This window comes from Grammomys surdaster, unplaced genomic scaffold, assembly GCF_004785775.1.
Source record: "Grammomys surdaster isolate TR1022 unplaced genomic scaffold, NIH_TR_1.0 225, whole genome shotgun sequence".
NCBI lineage: Eukaryota > Metazoa > Chordata > Mammalia > Rodentia > Muridae > Grammomys > Grammomys surdaster.
In genome coordinates, this window is record NW_021604670.1 from 1,138,559 (window position 1) to 1,158,750 (window position 20,192).

The following is a 20,192-nucleotide window of genomic DNA, read 5'->3' on the forward strand; positions in this document are numbered from 1 at the left end:
CCTTCAAATACTGGAGGTCAGGCCTCTATTCCTGCCTTCACAAGATTAGAATCGCCACAGCCCTTCTATACTTAGAGAAGGGAGGAGATGTCAGGGGCAGCCCTGCTTACCCACTGTAGGCCTAAAATCATCCATAGGCCTAAAATCAGCAATAGGCCTGTCATACATGTATACTAACACCAAGTTTTGGGTCTCAGTGGAAAAACACTGAAACAGATGGCTATAAGCTAATGTCAACAGGCAGCTTTTGTGGAAATCTACAAGCCTGAATAGCCATAGACCTTGTAAATAGGTAGCCTTGGCAGACAATACCAACTTAGATAAGGTCAAGCGAGTCATAGGCAGAGTCATAGTGGCCTGTCCCCTGAACCTTCACCCAGCTGATACCCGGTTCTAATGATATCTGTATTCCCCCTGAACACCCACACTCCAGTGTCATTCCCTTCCCCACATCCTGCCTTTCTGTGTTTATAACCCCTGTGTGAATGAATTATGATTTGAGAAAGAATAAATTATAAAATAAATAAATAAATAAATAAATAAATAGAAAAAAAGAGTAGGAGAACTCTGTTTCTCTCAGTCTCAAACAAATATGCATTAGTCTAATGGTTCTGCTCCAAGACAGAATACCCTATTTATCCCAGATTCTGAGTCCTTGAATATATAGCATTGTATCAGACAAGAGCTACCTTAAGAAATGAGTACAAAGGGCTCCTTTACCTTCTGGCCTCTCCTGTATAGTGGTGTAAAGGATGAACTGAAGGAGAATTTGAGAAGTAACTGAAAAGCTAGACATCAAAAGCTGAATACTGTAGCTTTACTAATATCCTTTAAAGATGGATTTTAAATTATCTCTGCACAAGAAAGGGGTTTTGAGAACAGAAGCGGATTTCTCTGGAGTCAAGTTCAAATAATCTTGCCTATAATCACACCTTACTTTATATCTCTTGAAGTATCTTGGCATAGGAAATAAACTAAGTTAACCACACTTTTCATACTTCTACCATTATACTGTAATGTTGAGTTATCTACTTATATACATACCTGCTCTGACTGGGAATTACCCAAGGGCTATGGGTTTATTGTGTTATCTGTCTTTAACACCAACACAACGCTATTCAATACAGTTAATGCTTTTCAAAACACTGAATTACAGAGATGAGATTTAGGCCTGAAGGCCTGAGTGATTAATAGCACAAATCAAACACGGCTGAGAGGAATTTGAGGCAAGCCTCTTGCTTTCTATAAGTCAATTGCTCCATAAAAATTACTGATGCTGGCTCCTTCCACCTTGATGATTATCCTATAGTGGATGGGACGTTTCCCCTAGTTCTAGCTCTTGCAGTTTCTCACTACAGAGTCAAATGTTCTAGAATGCATGAGACTTGAAGGAAATTATGTTTATCTAGGAGCCCAGGTGACCCAACCCATCCTCCTGTAATAGTCACATCCCAGTATCCAGAGAGAAGTCACATCTCAGTATCCAGAGAGACCATCCTCCTCACTTCCAATTCTGCTTCCTAATGGGGATGGTCCTGCAGTGCAACTGTGGCTTCTGTTTTATACTCTTGCCTGTGGCTTCCTGCTTTAGGCTGGTTGACATCTATGTATGTTAGACCAAGCTAATTCTTTCTACTGGAAATATAAAACATGGAGGTAAAGCATTGTGAACCTTAGCCATGGTAACAACAACCTCCTAGATGAAAAGCTTAGGCCATTAGCCCAATCCCGCTACTTCCGAACTCCACGTCTTCCCTAGAACACATCTTATCTGCAACTTGCTTGTCGATCTTACTATCAATTTCTCAAGAGTCTTTGGTCTCCTGCCCACCACCCCTTCATCTTGATTATGTAGCACTGCAGGTTGCCATAACTTGAAACTACAAATCCTAACGACTACATCAGTATAGAACAGTGGCCTCTCAGTCACTTACTCCGGACAATCAGCCTGGTGAAGGCCGAGGTGAACAGGTTTCCTCCTATGTACCTGGCCGAGTACACACCAGCATCCTGGGGCTGGGCATGAGGCAGGTGCACTTCTAAAATATCAGGGACTTCATGCCGAGGCACTGAATGGATGAAGGAACCTGGCGAGGGAGAAAAGTGGAGGAAAAAAGTTTGTGCTCAATCACACCTATTTGTTTGTTTTTATAATCAAACATCCTCACAGTCAAAAAGGCTTGCATCTTGCCTCATTGGATTTGAGACTCTATTTACATATGTCACCATCAGCTTTTATTGTATGCACCTGCACTTTACATGTGTGTGCATGCATGTGCATTCTTTTATTAAATCCCTACCTCAGTTTGCTTGATTGAATAACCACACACCTTGTCCAAGAGGGCTTCTGTTATACACAGAATTTGTCAAGCCTGTATCACAGCAGCCTCTTAGACAGCCACCCTTGAGATTGCAATATGACAGCATCTCATGTGTTAGTTATCATCCAGCACCTCGTGGATGGAAGTGATAAAAGAAGATGAAATAGACTCACCATTTTTGTAAATCACTGCGTCTTCTTCTTTAATTAACACCTTTTTGAAAGATATGTTCACATTGTCTCCCCTGTCCACGGTCATAGTTAACGTAGCAGGTAGGAAGGAAGCTTTTAAAAGAGAAAAATGATAGATAAATAAATAGATAGATATTCACACATTTCCCTCTAATAAACACTAAATTCTGGTGGATGAGACCCAGCACACACCAAGCATCACCTGCTTTTCTGATGAAAAAAATAATAGTGCATAATAGACTATATGAGCCTTTTAAAGAATCTAATGAAAAGAATGGTCATTTCTTTTATAAAATACAAATATATATATATGATAGTTATGATAATTCTATCCTGTAAGTGGCTTGGGAAGTAGGGACATTATGATGATTGACATCTGCCATTGCAATATGGCCTGATATTAATTATAAACTATATTAGGTATGAATCTGCTACCCTTCCCCAATCCCCAGCATGTTTACTCAAGATGCAAAAGGATTCTAATGGAATATGAGTCTTCAATGTAGAAGACAGTAACATTTGTCTACTTACTTTTCTTTAGGTCTTTTTAATGTGGTGCTGATTGTTGTTTTTAAAAAGTGTAACTGCTTTAGAGCACTCCAAACAAGGTGGAATGAATACAACACTGCACTTGTTCATGCTATAAAGACTAAAATATTGAAAAGGATAGATGCTAATGCTTTACCCTCTACTCTTTAATTAACAAGTATGAGCTGATTCGATTGTAGAACTGGTCAGGATGAGGGAGAAACAGAAAGAATGTTGTATTGGCTTATGGTACCACCCATGACTGCAACCTCTGCCTCTGTGTCAAGCTTGGAACACAACATTGCCTCATTGTCTGGTTTACTGAAGATGTGTGAATGAAAGTATCTAACATTCTTCTAGAACCAAGTGTCTGAATACCTTTAATGTACACCATAACCTGCAGTGATAACATTCCATGAAATAAGGTGGGGGACTATCTTTAGGTAGTGTTAAGTCAATGTTAAAAAAAGATGGATTAACATTATAAGGAGATAAACAACACATACAACCTTCCTAGAGGACAAGAGATGATGGATGTCAACAGATGACTAAAAAATAAAACAGATAAGAACAAAAAAATCATGGCACAAAAACTACAAATAAAGTGACAGAAGATATATCAAATACACGATAAAAGATAGGGAAGGAACATAGATAGATAGATAGATAGATAGATAGATAGATAGATAGATACCAGGATATATATGTATATATACATATATATCCTGGTGCTGTTTTCATAAACTATACATAAAACAAGATGGACATATCATCTTGAGAATAAAGCAATAGAAAACTATGTACTAAGCTAACTAAAAAAACCTAAACTCTTACATTGGAAAAATATTTTTAATGCCAGAAGTATTTAGGGATCAAGATAACCTTTATGTGGTGAGACAGAGCTATCTACTGAAATCTTATTAGAAAATCTCATGCATGTTGCTTGTTTATGTACTAATAAGAGTACTTCAAAACTCATGAAACTAACACTAACAGTAAAAGGTCTCCAAGCAGAGTGACAACTTTCTGGAACCAACTAATCAAGCAGTCCAAAAACAACCAAGGAAAAATACAGATAGCTTGAATACCATTAAAGACCTTTAGAAACTCATGAAACCCAAAACCTAATTATGTGAATGCTACACAGCACACCTGCATAAATAAAAACTCTCTGATAAGAAAGCACCTAAATCAGAAATCAACAGCAGATTATCTTTCACTTAATGACAAAATAGCAAAATCCCTCCTATAGAGTTTTGGTCCAGGACCACATCTTAAATGAAATCAGAGAGGCTCCTTTAAGGACCTGGTGATGAATCAGTTGGTCAGTGTCTTAATTCTTGTTTTACCCTTGTCTTTTGGATGGAGGCTAGCTTGTAAGACTCTATCAAGTGTTTTGTGTATCTCTCTAGCTTAGACAGCTACCTTGTTGTGGTGGTTTGGATATCATTAGCCCAGGGAGAGGCACTATTAGGAGGTGGCCTTGTTGAAGGAGGTGTGTCAATGTGGGCATAGACTATGAAACCCTCCTTCTAACCACGTGGGAGCCATGTGGCCGTCTCCTAGTGGCCGTCAGATTAAGATGTAGAACTCTCAACTCTTCCTGGACCATGACTGCCTGCACACTGCCATGTTCCCATCTTGATAACAAAAGACTGAATGAACCTCTGAACCTGTAAACCAGTCTCAATTAAATGTTTGTCTGTATAAGAGTTGCCTTGGTCATGGTATCTGTTCACAACAGTAAAACCCTAACTAAGACACTTGTGAAAGCAGGGAGTGCCTCTGAACCATGCTGAGAAAACTTTGGTGGTACTTTTAGGAGCTATGTGCTGCAGCTGCTAACTGAAAAAAAGTTCCCTGTCAGGTCTCCCCTGTATGGTCAGGAAAGTGAGTGCCTTTGATGCATTTGATGCCCTGGGCAAACATGAAGGAAGTAAAGTATAGAGCAAGGAATAGAAAACTAGTACAAACACTGGAAACACATAACCTCAGGCGTGAATCCAACCTCTGACACTCATGAAATTCCTCTGCAAATTCCACCTTTCTCATCTATAATTGGGAAATGAAATCCACCATGAAGGCTGTTATGAATGTGAAGCAGTAGAAGCTGAGCCTCAAGTCACTCATGATGTCCTTGCCAAATATCAATAAATGACCTCACTGGTGTGATGAATCTGTAATGTGGGTGTGAGTGGCAGGAACTAAAATAGATCACCATGCAGAGAAGGAAAGCAGAGACAGGAGACGTAGGTACAGACGGGAGGCTTTAGAAGTGTTCCTTCTCATCTTGACAATCTGACCACCCTAACACACCAAGTTCTTCCTGACTGTGAGAGACTCCTGTGAGAACGTTTCTGATCATTTCGTCTTTGTGACTTTCTCTGCAGTTTGTTTATGTTTTCTCTCCTTTGTGTGGAGAATGTTTAGTTAAGCGTGAGACTTCTCACTGAGCATTGTATTCAGAAAGGAACTCAGAATCCTCATAGGCTCCAATCCAATGTAGCTTTTTCCCCACTACTCTGGGGCTCTTTTATTATTTCAGACTTGGTCTCTTAGCTCCCTGGTTTTTTTACAGGCACCTTTCACACCAAAGGTCTGCCATAGTCCACCTGCATGAATGTCTCCAAGCTGGCTGTTGTTTGCCAAGTACCAGCAAAAGAGTCAATTGTGTTCTGGACTTCAGGCTTCTTAGAGTATGGGAGGTTGTTATATATTCACTGTGCACTTATCGAGGCCATGGGACTTGCCTGGATCATAAGAACAAGCACCATTTAATAGCGCTGTGGGCCAAACACTGATCTAAACACATTGTAAGAGTTTGGTTTTCATAATATCCCTATGACATAAGCACTGCCATTATCCCCATTTTACAAATGAGAGTACGGTTTAGAGTTTAAGTAATCTGACTCAAGGTCACACAGCAGTTCCAGGAAAGTCAGTTTTTTTCCTCATGTTTTGTTCTGTTTATTAGTTTGTTTTAATGAGGAATAGATTCATGTATTTGAATGCTTGGCCTATAGGAAGTGGAATTATTAGAAGGTGTGGGTTTTTTTGGAGAAAGTATGTCACTGCGCAAGGTGGTTGGGGGGAAGCAGCCTTTGTGATCTCAGAAGCTCAAATCAGTCTCCTTCTGCTGCCTTCGGATCAAAAGGTAGAACTCTCAGCTCCTTCTCAATCACCATATTTGCATGCCTGCTGCCTTGTTTCCCCCACCATGATGATGATAAACTAAACCTGTGGACTGTAAGCCAGCCACAATAAAACGTTTTCCTTTATAGGAGTTGTTCCAGTCAAGGTGTCTCTTCACAGCAGGGAAACCCTGACTAAGACAGGAGCTCATGGGTTGTATGTTAGTGTCCACAAGACTTCTTAGGCCAACTACGTCATTTTAAAAATGAGGTAGCCAAGCCCTATACCGGAAGATGACATGCATCAGATCATCACTGGATGGAAAAACTAAGGACACACTTCATTTGTTCACTTAAGAGCCGGAGAGAAAAGCAGATGAGAGAAAATGCTATAAGCAAAGGTGCTCTCCTAGATGGAAAGAGCTGAGTTCTTTTTGGTTGTTTGGGTTGTTAATGTTAGCATGAGAGCGGAGACACAGGCTCAGGATGGCTCTCATCCACCTCAGCTTATGTCCTCTAGTCTGTATCCCTACCCTCATCACTATTGTCTAAGACAGAGATTTTATTCCTTCACTCAACTCCTTTCCCTTATGCCTCACCAGCTTCTACTCATCCATCAGTCTGTATTTGTGTGCCTACGAGGCCTTACATATCCTAGAAGCCAGGTTAGGTGGCCTTGGGGTGTTTCTCCATATCCCCTGCCCTTTCCTCCTCACTGTCTTGCTCTCAGGATATGACCCCTGCTGCTACATGGACACTCCAGGAGGGCAGGACCACATCTGTCTTGAAAGACAGAAGCTGCAGGTAGCCACAGCTAGGGCTTGCAATCACGCTGGTGCTTAGTCTCCTAGGTCTAACACTGAGTACAAAAACCGATGAGCCCCCTGTGTTAAGGGGGTCTTAGTCACACTCATTATGCATTTGGAAAAGACTAATTTCCAAACGAGAAATTAGTAAAGTTCCCAGAGAAATATTTTCTGGAAACAGTCTCCAATATATGACATACTCAAAATAATTATAGGAAACCATGAATGTGGGCTGAGGCCAGGGGTCCCTCAGTAGAGGGCTTCCCTAGCATTCACAAAGCTCTGGGTTCAGTCCCCAGGACCACATAAACCAGGCATGGGCCTGTACTCTTAGAGTTCTAATACTTGGGAAGTGGAACACAAGTTCAATGGTCATCCTTAGATACATACTAACCTTGAGGCCAGCCTGGATCACATAAGACCCTGTCTCAAAAAGAAGAATGAATTTATGTATTTGATTTCAACTTTTTTCCTGTCTTTTAAAAAAATACTCTAGATGTGTTCTTACTATTTAGATACAGATGGCTCCACTATGTCCATTTTATAATCATGATTAGACAGCTTGACGTTCTATTGTAAAGTTAGTTCTCAAAATGAGACTAGGAAAAGAAAAACTTCCATTTCTTCTCCCGGTTCATTCTGAAACAGATCTTTAGATCTAAAACCGTTACAAATTTTATCTGTAACTTGCTACCCAAAAATGAAATCTCTATTGATGTTTGAGCAAAGTTCTGTTGATTGTCTTGGATGATGATTTCATTGATTAAAAACAAACAAGCAAACAAAACTATTTGGATTGTTGGGGTGCACAAGCCAATTTAAGCCATTTGGCACATCTCAAATGGATTTTCCACTTCCTCCCCAGTTGTGTGAGTCAGCAGCCAGGAGGAACGAATATATCCTTATCATTCTGTGTTCCTGGACAGGCATGTGAGTTCCCATGAATGTGTGTACATATATGCAGATGTGTATTCTGGTATGCACTCACATGTGTGGGCTCATGTGAAGACAACTGGAACTGTTCCTGTGTCCAGAAAAGAGCTGACTGATCTTTTCATTGAGATATGGTATCTCATTCACCTGGAGCTTAAGTATTAGCCTAGGCTGGCTAGCTAGTTATCTTCAGGGTTCCTACTGGCTCTGTCCTGCCCTGCCCCTACCCCCAGCTTTGAGATTGCAAGCATGAATTTTTTTTTTTACAATAATTCTGGGATCAAACTCAAGTCCTTGTAATCACAGGCAAGCACTTTGCTGACAGAGCCATCGTCTTAGCCCTCCCAAGGTATTTTACTAGGGAGCATAGTGTCAGTGGCATAAAGATATAATTTAGAAAGTCTTCCTGATACCACAATCCATATCACTTTCTCTATGACGTATTTCTCCCTACTGAGTGGCCAGTAGGAAAGGCAGACCAGTCACCAGTCTAAGATGTTCTTACTGTCCAAATATAGGAGGAAATGTGTCACCTCTTTGTCTATTTTGTATGTGCCTCCACAATTAGACACACCCTAAAATCCTGAGTAGGAAAACTAATTCCTGGGTGTGGTGGCTCTTGCATTTGGGAGGATGAAGAAGAGAGATTGCAAGAGTTTTCAGCCAGCCAGGGCTACATAGACATTGTCTCAAAACAAACTGTTGCAGAATATTTGGCCACACCGTGAACTCCAAGATTGTGTTTTTTACTGAAGAAAGCTATTTATAGTTGTGGTGCGGCTCAGGCTCAGCGTTAGCACACACCTTTAATCCCTCCAGCTAGAATACAGACACACTTTTAAATTCAAAACAATGGAGGAAAAGTTAGCTTGTAGAAGGAAGCACCCATATTTGAAAGTGGTATCTAATTCAGTAGCAGACAAAGTGACCAATCAGAGAAAGAGTTGACAGAATAGGATACGCCCAACTCTCATGAGCAGAGAGGAAAGGGAAGCTATTCGAGGGAGCAATACCAAGAGGGCGGGGCAGAGGTCATTTTATTGGGGCCATTGTACAGAGACAGATTGAATAGAGAGAACAAGATAGACACAGGTGAAGCAGCGAGAGAATGGGATGGAACTAGATCAGAACACATTGCTAGAGTTAGTTTGAGGCCAAGTAGAGCAATTCGGGTGTTTCTCAGAGTAAGAAACCAGATTGAATCAGTCAGCTTGGAGAGGAGTTTGAGTCAGAACAGCTGAGTTGAACCAGCCAGCCAGAGCTCAGAAATAACTAGAAAGGGTGATCTTATTCAGTAGTAAGTCTCAGAGGCTGAAAACATTCTAGGCCTAGATTAGATTATATGGAAGCTAGAAGCTTTTAGGACTAAGCCTAGGTTAGCAGACGGAAGCAGTAAGCCATTGAGATGACATTCACCCAGGCAAATAAAAGCTACTTTTATAACAAAACACCAAAATAACCAACCAAACAAACAAACAACAATAACAACAAAAGCCCCACTAAATTACTACTCTCTAGTGTGCTGTAACGTTGAAACATTACTGTAACAAGACAGTGCTAGTCACATTGAAGCACCTCATCTGATTTTCAGAAACTCCTGGAAACAATCTTCATTCTCCTCGATGTTCAAATAAGGAATTCCTATGACTTCAACTGAAGAACTTGTCCTGACCAGCACGCCCAGACTTAGACCACCCAGCTGTCTTCCATGCTCACATCTCCACCCTCTGCTCTGGTTCCTGTGAGGTCTTTCAGTAGAAACCTCATACCTTTAAAGCCAGTGCTCAGAACTGAAGAGGGAACTGTTAACACTTTGCTATACAAAGGCCTATATAGAGGCCATGATCACAGTTTCTGAACTAGGGACCATGAAATCCCATTTCTACTGTTTATAAGCAGCTTATGTTGAATTAAGTTACCTTATACAAGTGTTATATAAAGCACTGTGCTCCTGGAATAAAGCTTCCTATATACATAGAGACCACTAGACAGGTATGTACATACATACATAATCTTATTTAAAATTTAACAGAACTATGTAGGTATTGTTATACCCATTTCACAGGTAGGGAGAAATGAGACCAATGACTAACTTGCTTCAAGCTGTACAGCTGGTGGATGATAAAGACTCCAAATTTGGAGGATATAAGTGTAAAAGCCACTTCATCTTACTGTTGCTCACCACGCAAACCTGCCTTGTCTCATTTAACTGAACTTAAAATATCCTGTACCTCTGGGAGCCAGGTTTATGGTCTGGAGGTCTCATTAGTGATAGTTTTTAACTCCCCAAACTCTGTCAAATATGCTCTACATATTACCATTCATATTTCATTAAAAGTGACCTCTAGACCGCCCCCAAGAGGCAATGTTGACACTTTGCACTACAAGTGAATGCGGCACAAATCTCAGATCATCGTCCTTAGGAATGTGGAAACTCAGCAAATGACACAGGCTTTACACAAATCAAACCCAAATGACATGCGAAAAATAACAGAGCTGCCCATCAGCCATGATAGCTTTGGCACACCTCACATCCCTTTGTTCAACCTCTGCTCCCCCTGTGGAGAGCTGCAATCCTGGGAATGTCTGCCCTGTGCTTTTCCCACTTGCCCTGATGTCATTTAAAGGTGAACAGTATAGTTCTGCTTTAAAAAGTCCTTTGTTTGTGAGGAATAGAGATTTTATCACTTTTGACCTTAAACTGAGCTTGCTGCCTCTAAATACTTTACTTAGTGAACTTAGCAAATTCAAAGACATTGTTTCAGGTGGATGTCAGACAGGGGCTGACTCTAAACTCTCACTACTCAAGGTACAGTCTGTGGTAGAGTGGGTGCTTGTCTCTGGGCCCTTTGATTCAAATACAGGAGCCCCCGAGCTTGCTCAGGAAACTTCTGAGTCAAAGTCTCCATTTAGTAAGAGCCACAGGTGACTTATATACACCTTTAAGGATCTAAAAGGCCCTGTAAGAGCCAGTGAGATGGCTCAGCACGTAAAGGCTGCCAAGTTTGGCCACCTGAGTTTGATCCCTGTATGGATCAAATGTGGAGAGAGAACACAAACTTTACAAAGTTGTCTTCTGACCTCTACACCCATGCTGTATGGACACACACACACACACACCACAATCAAAATTAAAAGAAATAAAAGCCCTGCAGATTCTTACATGAAAATGTGCAGAGGTACTCAACTTACCTCCACCAGCTTCATCATTTAAAATAAATCCTTGAGAGGAATGGAATATGAATCAGTGATTAAGAACACTCGTTCTAGCAAAAGGCCTGGGTTCAGTTTCCTGCATCTACATGGTAGCTCACAACTGTCTGCAACTCTAGTCCCATGAAATCCAGCACCCTCTTCTGGTTTCTACAGTAGGCAGGCACACAAATGGTGCACAGTCATACACGTAGCAAAACACAGTTGCACATAAAAAAAAAAAACTTTTAAAAGAAAAAAACTTAAACTCTCGAAAGTACGAAGAATCTCATTATTTCGTGAAGTGAGAACGCTTGAGCCTTGTGCTTAGGCAACAGAAACTTTACAAGGATGTCTTTATTTGAGTCATCAGCCATTCCAAGAAGGTAGCTGATGGGTGAGGGGTCAGATGACTCCTTCGAGCTCAAGGCAAGGTCATCACAGCATGAAACCTGTGCCTTCCTCACAGAAGATAGCATCAACATCCATCTACATACCTATCCGTGTCCAGGAGCCTCAGAGCACATCACTGAATAATGTTTCGAACCGTCTACTCCAAATGTCATCATCACACTGAGACTTCAATTTTCACAGAATGGCTCCATCCACCATATACACTCCATGGATCACGGTACAGAGACATTCTCTCTCTCTCTCTCTCTCTCTCTCTCTCTCTCTCTCTCTCTCTCTCTCTCTCTCCCCTTTCCCCTCCCCCTTCTCTCCTCTCTTTTTTTTTAAGAGGAAGCTCTCAAAATTCTCCTTTAATATTCTAGTATTTTTTGAATGGAGCCTGGGCGTTCAACCACTAGAAGGGAAGCATGGTCTCCTTCCCAGAATGGTAGCTTACAGAGAGGGCCACTGTTTCTCACTCTTCTCTAAAACCATGCTCTTTGCCATGGGAGTTTGTAGGACCCCCCCCCCCCGGCTCAAATTCTAAGCTCAGATATTTGACTCCTCCAGGGCAATAAAATGAGGCACAGGCAATAGCACGCAGGTCCCAGTTTAGAGTTCAAGAAGTCCTAAACTTGCATGTGTTCTTTTCCTCCCCTTTCATCTCTGTGAGAACATACCCAGGCTAGCCTGCTACAGACAACAGACATACTGAGCGGAGCCAAGTTCCTCCAGCCAAGGTCAGTGCAATAAAGCCATAGCTAACCAGTACCACACAGTTTCTAAGCCCAATTTTTTTAAGCTATAAATGTTTTTTAGCTGCGTGCCTATTTGTGGTTACGTTACATAATCTTTTGCTCAAATATTTAATTAAATAAATCATTAATAATGAGTAATAATGATTATATTATATAATTGTTTTGTTTCTCTAACTATATTACATTAGCTATAAATTATATCAAATAAATAGTAATAATAAATAATTAAATAAGTAATTGTTTAAAGTAAACACATCATTGATACAAGAAGCCAATTTAATTGGGTTACAGGTAGATACTTCCAATTGAATTTGTCTATTTTTAATTAATTTATTAATTTTAAGGAGTTTTTAGATTATGTGCATGAGTGTTTTGACTGCATGTATGTCTGTATATCTGTTGCCTATTGTCCCTGAGATCATAAAAGCACATTAGATGGTTGTGATCCATCATGCATGTGAGTGTTAAGAATCAAATCTAGGTCTTCTGAGAGAGCAACAACTGCTCTTAACCTCTGAGCTATCTCCCCAGCTATGAATGTGTGTGCATGTGCATGTGTGTGTGTGTGTGTGTGTACAAATGCATGGGGGTGGCCTCAAAGACCCAGAGAGTGTGTCATAATATTTTGGCACTGGTGTGACAGGCAGTGTGAGCCTCCTGAGGTGGGTCCTAAGAGCCATGCCCAGCTCTACAAGAAAAGTGAGTGCTCCAACTGCCCAGCCAGCTTTCTCTCTTCCCTTTTGAAAAAATTTAGACCATATTTTTCTTTAAAACATTAACTACCTTTAGGAACATTTATAAACAGACCAAAAAAAAATCAAATAAAGAAAATACATAAGCAATGTTAAAATAGCAATATTTTTGGCAAAGATATTTTCATATTATATACATGCAACATAATTATATGTACATAATGTTATGAGATAATTTGAATGTACAGTATATTTCATTTCAATATTATGAACTAGGCATTTTGTACAATAAGGGTTTGGCCCTACTGGTTCCAGTCTAGGGAGAGGATTAGACTGGGTTGCGTCTTTCATCTCTAACTTTCTGTGTAGCAGATAAGCCATGCTGAGGAAGACAGTGTCTTCAATTTCTACACTCAGGCAGTTTGTGCAACCTCAAAGACAACAGCTGTGACAATGTGTGTGTACCCCAGGGAATCCAAGCTGTCCAGCATTTAGAGCATGTTACCTTGTTGACGCATCTTCATGGTTCGTATCCTTATAGCCTGTCCTCGAACTCGACCTTCACAGAAATAAGCACCGTTAATCTTACTGGCCTTTTCTCTCTTCCAAACAACTTTTTTCGCCCATTCTCTGGTCACATCTTGTGTAACTTCCAGAGGATCTTGGTGCTGGTTCATTAAGGCTTCAAAGTCTCTTCCTATGGTGATGGGCTCGTGGGGGTGCCACCCAGAGGCAATGCAGGTGAGGGATGTTTCAGCATCAGACACAAGAGGTAGGGAATTGATCAAGATCAGGTCCATGGCTCCTTCTACTAGTCCTAAAAAGAGAGAGCATGATATATGACATCCATTAACATGAATCCCACAGGTAAAGTGCCTCTTGCCTAAAGCCTCATTTAAAAATAGTCATACAATTTCTTAGGATCTGCAAGGGATCTATCCTACAGGCAGGCACCAAAACTTGACACTGTTAGTGATGCTATGTTGTGCTTGCAGACAGGAGCCTAACATGGCTGTCCTCTGAGAGACTCTACCAATAGCTGACTGAGACAGATACAGATACTCAGAGCCAAGCATTGGACTGAGCTCGGGGACCCCTATGGACGAGTTAGGGAAAGGACTGAAGGAACCAAAGGGAATGACAACCCCATAGGAAGACCACAGTCTCACAAACCCAGACCCCTGGAAGCTCTCGGAGACTAAGCTACCAACCAACCAAAGAGTATACATGGGCTAGTCCGAGGCCCTCGGCACATGTAGCAGAGATGTGTAGCTTTGTCTGGCCTCAGTGGGAGAGGATGCCTAATTCTGTAGAGCACCCTTGAGGAAAGGGGGAAGTGGGGAAAACTCCTCATGAGGGGGAACCTGGGTGGGGGGAGGAATTAGAAATGTAAGTAAATAAAATAATTAATTAATTAATAAAAAATAGTCTTATGAACAATCATTTTAAAATGTTCTGATCATGTGCCCATATTCCACTGGACAAAATCAAAACTCTTTACCAAGGAATCAAGTCCTTTCATCTTCTATACCTTATTATCTCCACTTCTCCACTGCATATCTGATCTGTAACAGACTTGAATAATATTTGTATGTGTGTGTGTGTGGACAGGTGTACATGTGTATGTGCTCACCCATTTTCCTACTATATTGACTGAAACATAGTTAGGCATTCATTAAATGCTTGCTCAATTGAGATAAGTAATGAATATAGTATATTATTAATAAATTATTATTAGTTTTTAATTAGTGAATTGATTTTATCATACTAAGCACTAAGCACACTAAAGGATCAACTACATCCACTTTTGCAAACTTTATAGACCTTCATTTTCAAAATATTATTAAAGAAGCTTCAGAAGGGGAACATCAAAATGTGTCAATGTCACAATAATGAGTGACAAAAGAGACTTCCTCTTGGAGTAGTTTAGATCAAGAGCAAGGCCATCCCTACCTCTCTCTATGAAAAATCTGTGTGAAACTTAGTCTGTGGTCTGTCCATGTTACCTGTCTGATGTACGTGTCTGACTTGTGTCTGTCCTAACTGCCTGTCTGTGTTTCCTGTTGTAACAAAGGGCTCTGCTTGGCACAGAAAACATGGTATTGGGAAGGAATGCAGGATACTTTAAGACAGTGAATGTTAAGAGGTGTACAAGGGGAGATGTTACTTTAATAACCCAGAATAGCACCTAAAACCACATGCAGATGTAACCAACCTGCATCCATGTTGCTTCACCCTGCTACAGGATGTTTGTTGTTTAAGGTTATTCTCAACCTGATGGCTGTTTTCAGCAAATGATTATCAAAGTACACACACATATGTAGATTATTCATGGTCAGGGGTATGGGAGAGTACATAGCTAAGATTAAAGTTATGCATTCCTTTAGGGTATAAAAGCTAATTGCATGGGAAATCCAAGGCAGGGTTCACTTACATTGTTTTCTTAAAGGGAGGTTAAACCGGTTAGAGGGCACAGTACGACAGCAGATTGAATACGTGCTCTTAAGCAACCTCAGACTATATTATGAACTTAGTTGTAAAGTCTGGCAAAAGTTCAGTCTCTTCAAAAGCAGGAGACATTTTCAGAAAAGTATTACTGAAAATGGTTCACACCATTAAATTCTTATAGAGATTAGAGAGATGACGACTAAGGGAAGTCTTCATTTCCCTCTGGACCTCATTTACCTCATCTTTACAATGGTGCTGGTAAGTCCTATGCCTCAGAAAGACTAAATACCATAAAATACTTACAGGCACTGTCAGACACACACACACACACACACACACACACACACACACACACACCTAGAACCCAGTGACCATATTCCATTTCCCTTTATGTCCTGAATGACTAACACCAAACCTCACTCCCACTGCCTGACCTTCAACATTTATTCAAGAAACAAGAAAACTTCATTTACATTTTAAAAACTGTAAACCTGGGCTGGGGGAATAACTCAGTGGTGGAATGCTTGCTTGTGTGACTTGCCTGAGGCCCTGGGTTCAATCCCAAGCATGGGGCAGGAGTAGACAGGTAACTAGATGGACTGACAGACTTAGAAAAAAAGTAACATCTTTGTTGTTGTTGTTGTTATTGTTTTGCTTTCTCTGATTTTCTCTACCCATTCATATGCTCCTCTATCTACCTCCTTCTCCTCAGTCCCTCATCCAGTTTCTCTCACCTTTTCATACTTAGATTACAAGGTGACAGAAACAAATGTCATCGTTTTTGCATAATATCACAGAAAGGTGGCCATAGATCGGAGGCAGACTGGTGTTTATTTGCCAGATCTTGCTTGAGCACTGAGCACAGTATTCCTCATACAGTTTTATTTTCCAGGTCAGTTGTCAGTGTTTGCTACGTGCAGTGGTATTCTGAGGATGTCCTTACTAGGAGGTTGTTTATCTGATTACTTAGAAAGAAGAATTTCAAGGCCAACTCAATATAAGTAGGACTTGTAGTTAGTTACATTTCATGCATGAGGATGAGAGGGCATGGATCTAGCATAGTTTTCTAAGCTTAATCTTAAAGCATCCCTCTTACTTCTCACCTCACCTGTAAGATCTCTGGAAAATGTGAAGTTGGGGATAATGTTTTCGCTTCATTCTGTTGCTACGCCATAACACTTTGACCAAGAACATCTTCGAAGGAAGAGTTTACACTTCTGGGTCGACATTGATCATTAAGGAAAGTCAGGGCAGAAACTTAAGCAAGAACCCTAAGCAGATCCTGTGGAGGAATGCTGCATGTTAACTTGCTCTCTGGCTCACTCCCTGTTCATGCTTAGTTAGCTTTCTTATATAGCCAGGACCTTCTGGCTCAGGACTGGTGTAGTCCACAGTGGACTAGGCCCTCTTACATCAAGTAATAAGCAAGACAACACTCCACAGGCATAGTCATAGATCAGGCTGATCCAGGCAATTCTTCAATCGAAATTTCTCTTCTCAGATGGCTCTAGACTGCACCCAGTTGACAGTCAATGCCAACCCAGACAGATCATAAAATTGTTGCAGATAGGATGAGCCAGAAAAATCTCAAAGTGAAATCATGGCCTCCAAAAATAGCTCCAGCTCACACCTCCTCTTCCATACACAAATGCAGCCAAGCCCCTGACCGAGCACCACCTCACCTCCTACTGTCCTCATTCTAGGCTGGCCCACAGAAGGTCTTCCTCAGGAAGGAAACACTCTATTCCTCCAACTGCAGTTCCATCCAGCCCCATTCCTAAGCCCAGTCAACCGACTCGCCAAAAGCAGGAGATCTGCTTTCGTCCTCTCATTGGCACTGAGCACGGCTCATTTTACAACTTTAGGAAATAACAGACAACACAGTTGGCTTGAAAAGACCAGCTAGGTCTCGAATCAGGTCTTTACGGTCTTGTCCCTCTCAGCTACTTCTCCTCATTTTCAATGCTGAAAAATGAAATCGTGTCCTCGGGAGTCTAAACTTGGTCTGATTTTGCCACCTTTTTCAATATATCAATTTTATCAGTACTCTTGCATCTGTGAGCTCCGTTGTCATCATTTACAGCAGAGATAGACCACTTGTGCTGGAGCTGGGATTACATATATGGGCTCTTGGAAACAAAGTACCTACTAGGTTCCCAGAATATATATATTTAAAACAATCTGTTTAGTTTTCTCAATGTAAGATCTATGTCTGCATGTGTCTAAATGACTTTTAGAAGGTGATACATGAAAGTAAGTTCAGGGTTGACCTACCAGGGGAATACTGAGTGGTCAGGGAGAAATGCTGACAGGAAATCTTTCACCATCTACTTAGATGGACAAAACTACCTACACCTAAAAGGTAAATGTAAAAAGAGTAAATGTCATTGCACTCCCCTTGAAGAAGGTCAAGAGCGACAGGCAGCTCTTCTGGAGGAGGCCCTCGCTACTCCTGTCACCGCCATGTCTTGAGAAGCTGCAGGAAATTTTTCTGGCATTTCACATCCACACTGACAAGTGGCTTTTGCTTTCATTTCCATTACAGGAATGAAGAATGAACACATTTCTGTGAGGTGTTGAAGAAAGCAGGCACTGGTCTCACTAAGAAGACTGTGAAGTGGAATGTGTGAACCCTGGTGCAAGAGCCCAGACAGGATGCAAAGGATAGAAAATGCATCCAGGTTCTGACCAGCAGTTTGGAAATGAGCTCAGTGAAGATCTGTTGTTAACTGAGGAGAATGAGCACCCAACAGAGTAATCCACCACTTCTGGGTCTTCACATCCAAGGCCAGCACACAAAGACCACTGGCTGGAGAAACCACAGCATGGGTGGGTCCAGGAAGAAATGAATCTGTAATGCCTTTTTTTTTATGTTGTATAGTTTATATACCAAAAGGGGAAAAGGGCTATAGAAATATGTGTCTCTTGTCATTTATCCCTATACCCACTTAATTTCTTGACTTGCATTTAACTGATACATTTTCTCTTTCAGTTTTTGCATTGATTATATACAGTGTGAGAGCACACAGTGATGCTGGGGGTAGGGAAAGCTTACTATCAAATTTAATAAAGAGAAAGAGGATGGTAGTTAGACTTCAGTGTATAGAACAGAGGCCCTTTGCATTGGTCATGACTGTAGCCTATGGCTTCTTTAAAGTCTTCTCTTTTTTATACAGTAATTTTTAGTGTGTGTGTGTGTGTATGTGTGTGTGTGTGTGTGTGTGTGTGTGTGTTTGTGTGGTCATGTGTGACATGTTGCATATGTGGAGGCCAGAGAATAACTTGTAGAAGTTGATTCTCTTCTGCCATGTGGGTCCCAGGATCACAGTCAAGTCATCAGGCTTGGCACCAAGAACCTTTACTCACTGATACATCTTGCAGGCTTGTCAATGAAGCCTTCTACCAATGCTATAGGAGATGTGGCAGCAACAGCACAGCTGGTGAAACACACAACACATGTTGTGAAGAATATTTTCCTGAGAGTAGCTGTCAAAAGGCAGATCTTTCAGAGGTGAGGAGATGGCACAGTGAGTCCGAGAAAGCAGGAGGACCTGAGGCATCGAAACCCCAACACCCATGTAAAAAGCCAGACATGACCCTGTGTGCCAATAATTCCATCACTAGGGTCACAGATGCGTGTGTACAGATGTGTGTGCATGTAAATGTACGTGAGTGTCAGGAATATCGGTTAACCTCAGGTGCTGTTCCTCCAGAGCCACCCCCTTGTTGTTTGAAACAGGATCTCTCAATGATACTTGGGTTGTTGATTAGATTAGGTTCACTGTCCAAGCAAGCCCTAGGTATCTGCCTGTCTCCGCCTCCCCAGCTCTGGGATTATAAGACTGTAGCAGCACACCTGACTTTTATATGGGTACTGAGAGTCAAGCTCGGGTCTCCATGGTTACATGGCAAGCATTTTACCACCTGATCTAACTCTCCAACTCCTCTTTTTGTTTTTAATCATGTTGGGGCTTGAACTCAGGACCTTCTGAATGCTAGACAAACACTCTATTGAGCTATATCCTCAGCCCTTAACATTTGTTTTCACACTTAGGTTTTCTCCCACTTGATATTGCTTTGCATCATAATTAACAACACTATGGAAATGAAAATCTTTTTCTTTAGAAATAGGATGACTTTGGACCTGAATCAACACCTGTATAATCAAATTAAATTGAACTCAAGCTTAGAGAAAGAATCATGCTTTTAAACCGGATTTCAAGGATTCATTATTTTTCATTTTCTTAAATGATGCTCTTGAAGTTTCTGAGACTAAAGATGAGTGAAGCAAGAGTATGAGTTCCAACCTGCCTCCTTTCCACATGCATAGTCGTCCTGAGATGCTCAAGTCTTCAATGTATTTTTACACTTAGACTCTACATTTGATTTTTATTTGACAAGAAGAATGATTAATGCCTTATTAAACATATTCAAAAGTCATCAATTTTAACTTCTTTTCAAACAGATGAGCAAAAACTTCAGTCATGAATGTCAATGAGAATTTATTCTCCTGTAAAACAGCAATAGCATACTCTATAAAACACTCCATAGAGCACACTCCATAGGACATAGCCCATAGAGCACATTCCATGAAACATACCCCATAGAGCACATTCCATAGAGCACACTCCATAGAACATACTCCATAGAGCACACTCCATAGAACATACCCCATAGAGCACACTCCATAGAACATACCCCATAGAGCACACTCCATAGAACATACTCCATAGAGCACACTCCATAGAACATACCCCATACAGCACACTCCATAGAACATACTCCATAGAGCACAGTCCAAA

At 41.0% G+C, this 20,192-nt stretch overlaps 1 protein-coding gene across 2 annotated transcripts in view; it reads right to left on the reverse strand.

The window, feature by feature from the left end:
* The window catches only part of Tek (TEK receptor tyrosine kinase), a 118,307-nt gene that overhangs the window by 64,425 nt on the left and 33,690 nt on the right, over positions 1 to 20,192 (reverse strand). For both annotated transcript variants that reach the window (XM_028773388.1, XM_028773389.1), the window contains exons 2-4: positions 13,448 to 13,759; positions 2,495 to 2,605; positions 1,935 to 2,087 (exon numbers count right to left, since the gene is read on the reverse strand). In XM_028773388.1, the coding sequence (XP_028629221.1) occupies positions 1,935 to 2,087; positions 2,495 to 2,605; positions 13,448 to 13,759 (576 nt within the window). The remainder of the gene's footprint in view (positions 1 to 1,934; positions 2,088 to 2,494; positions 2,606 to 13,447; positions 13,760 to 20,192) is intronic.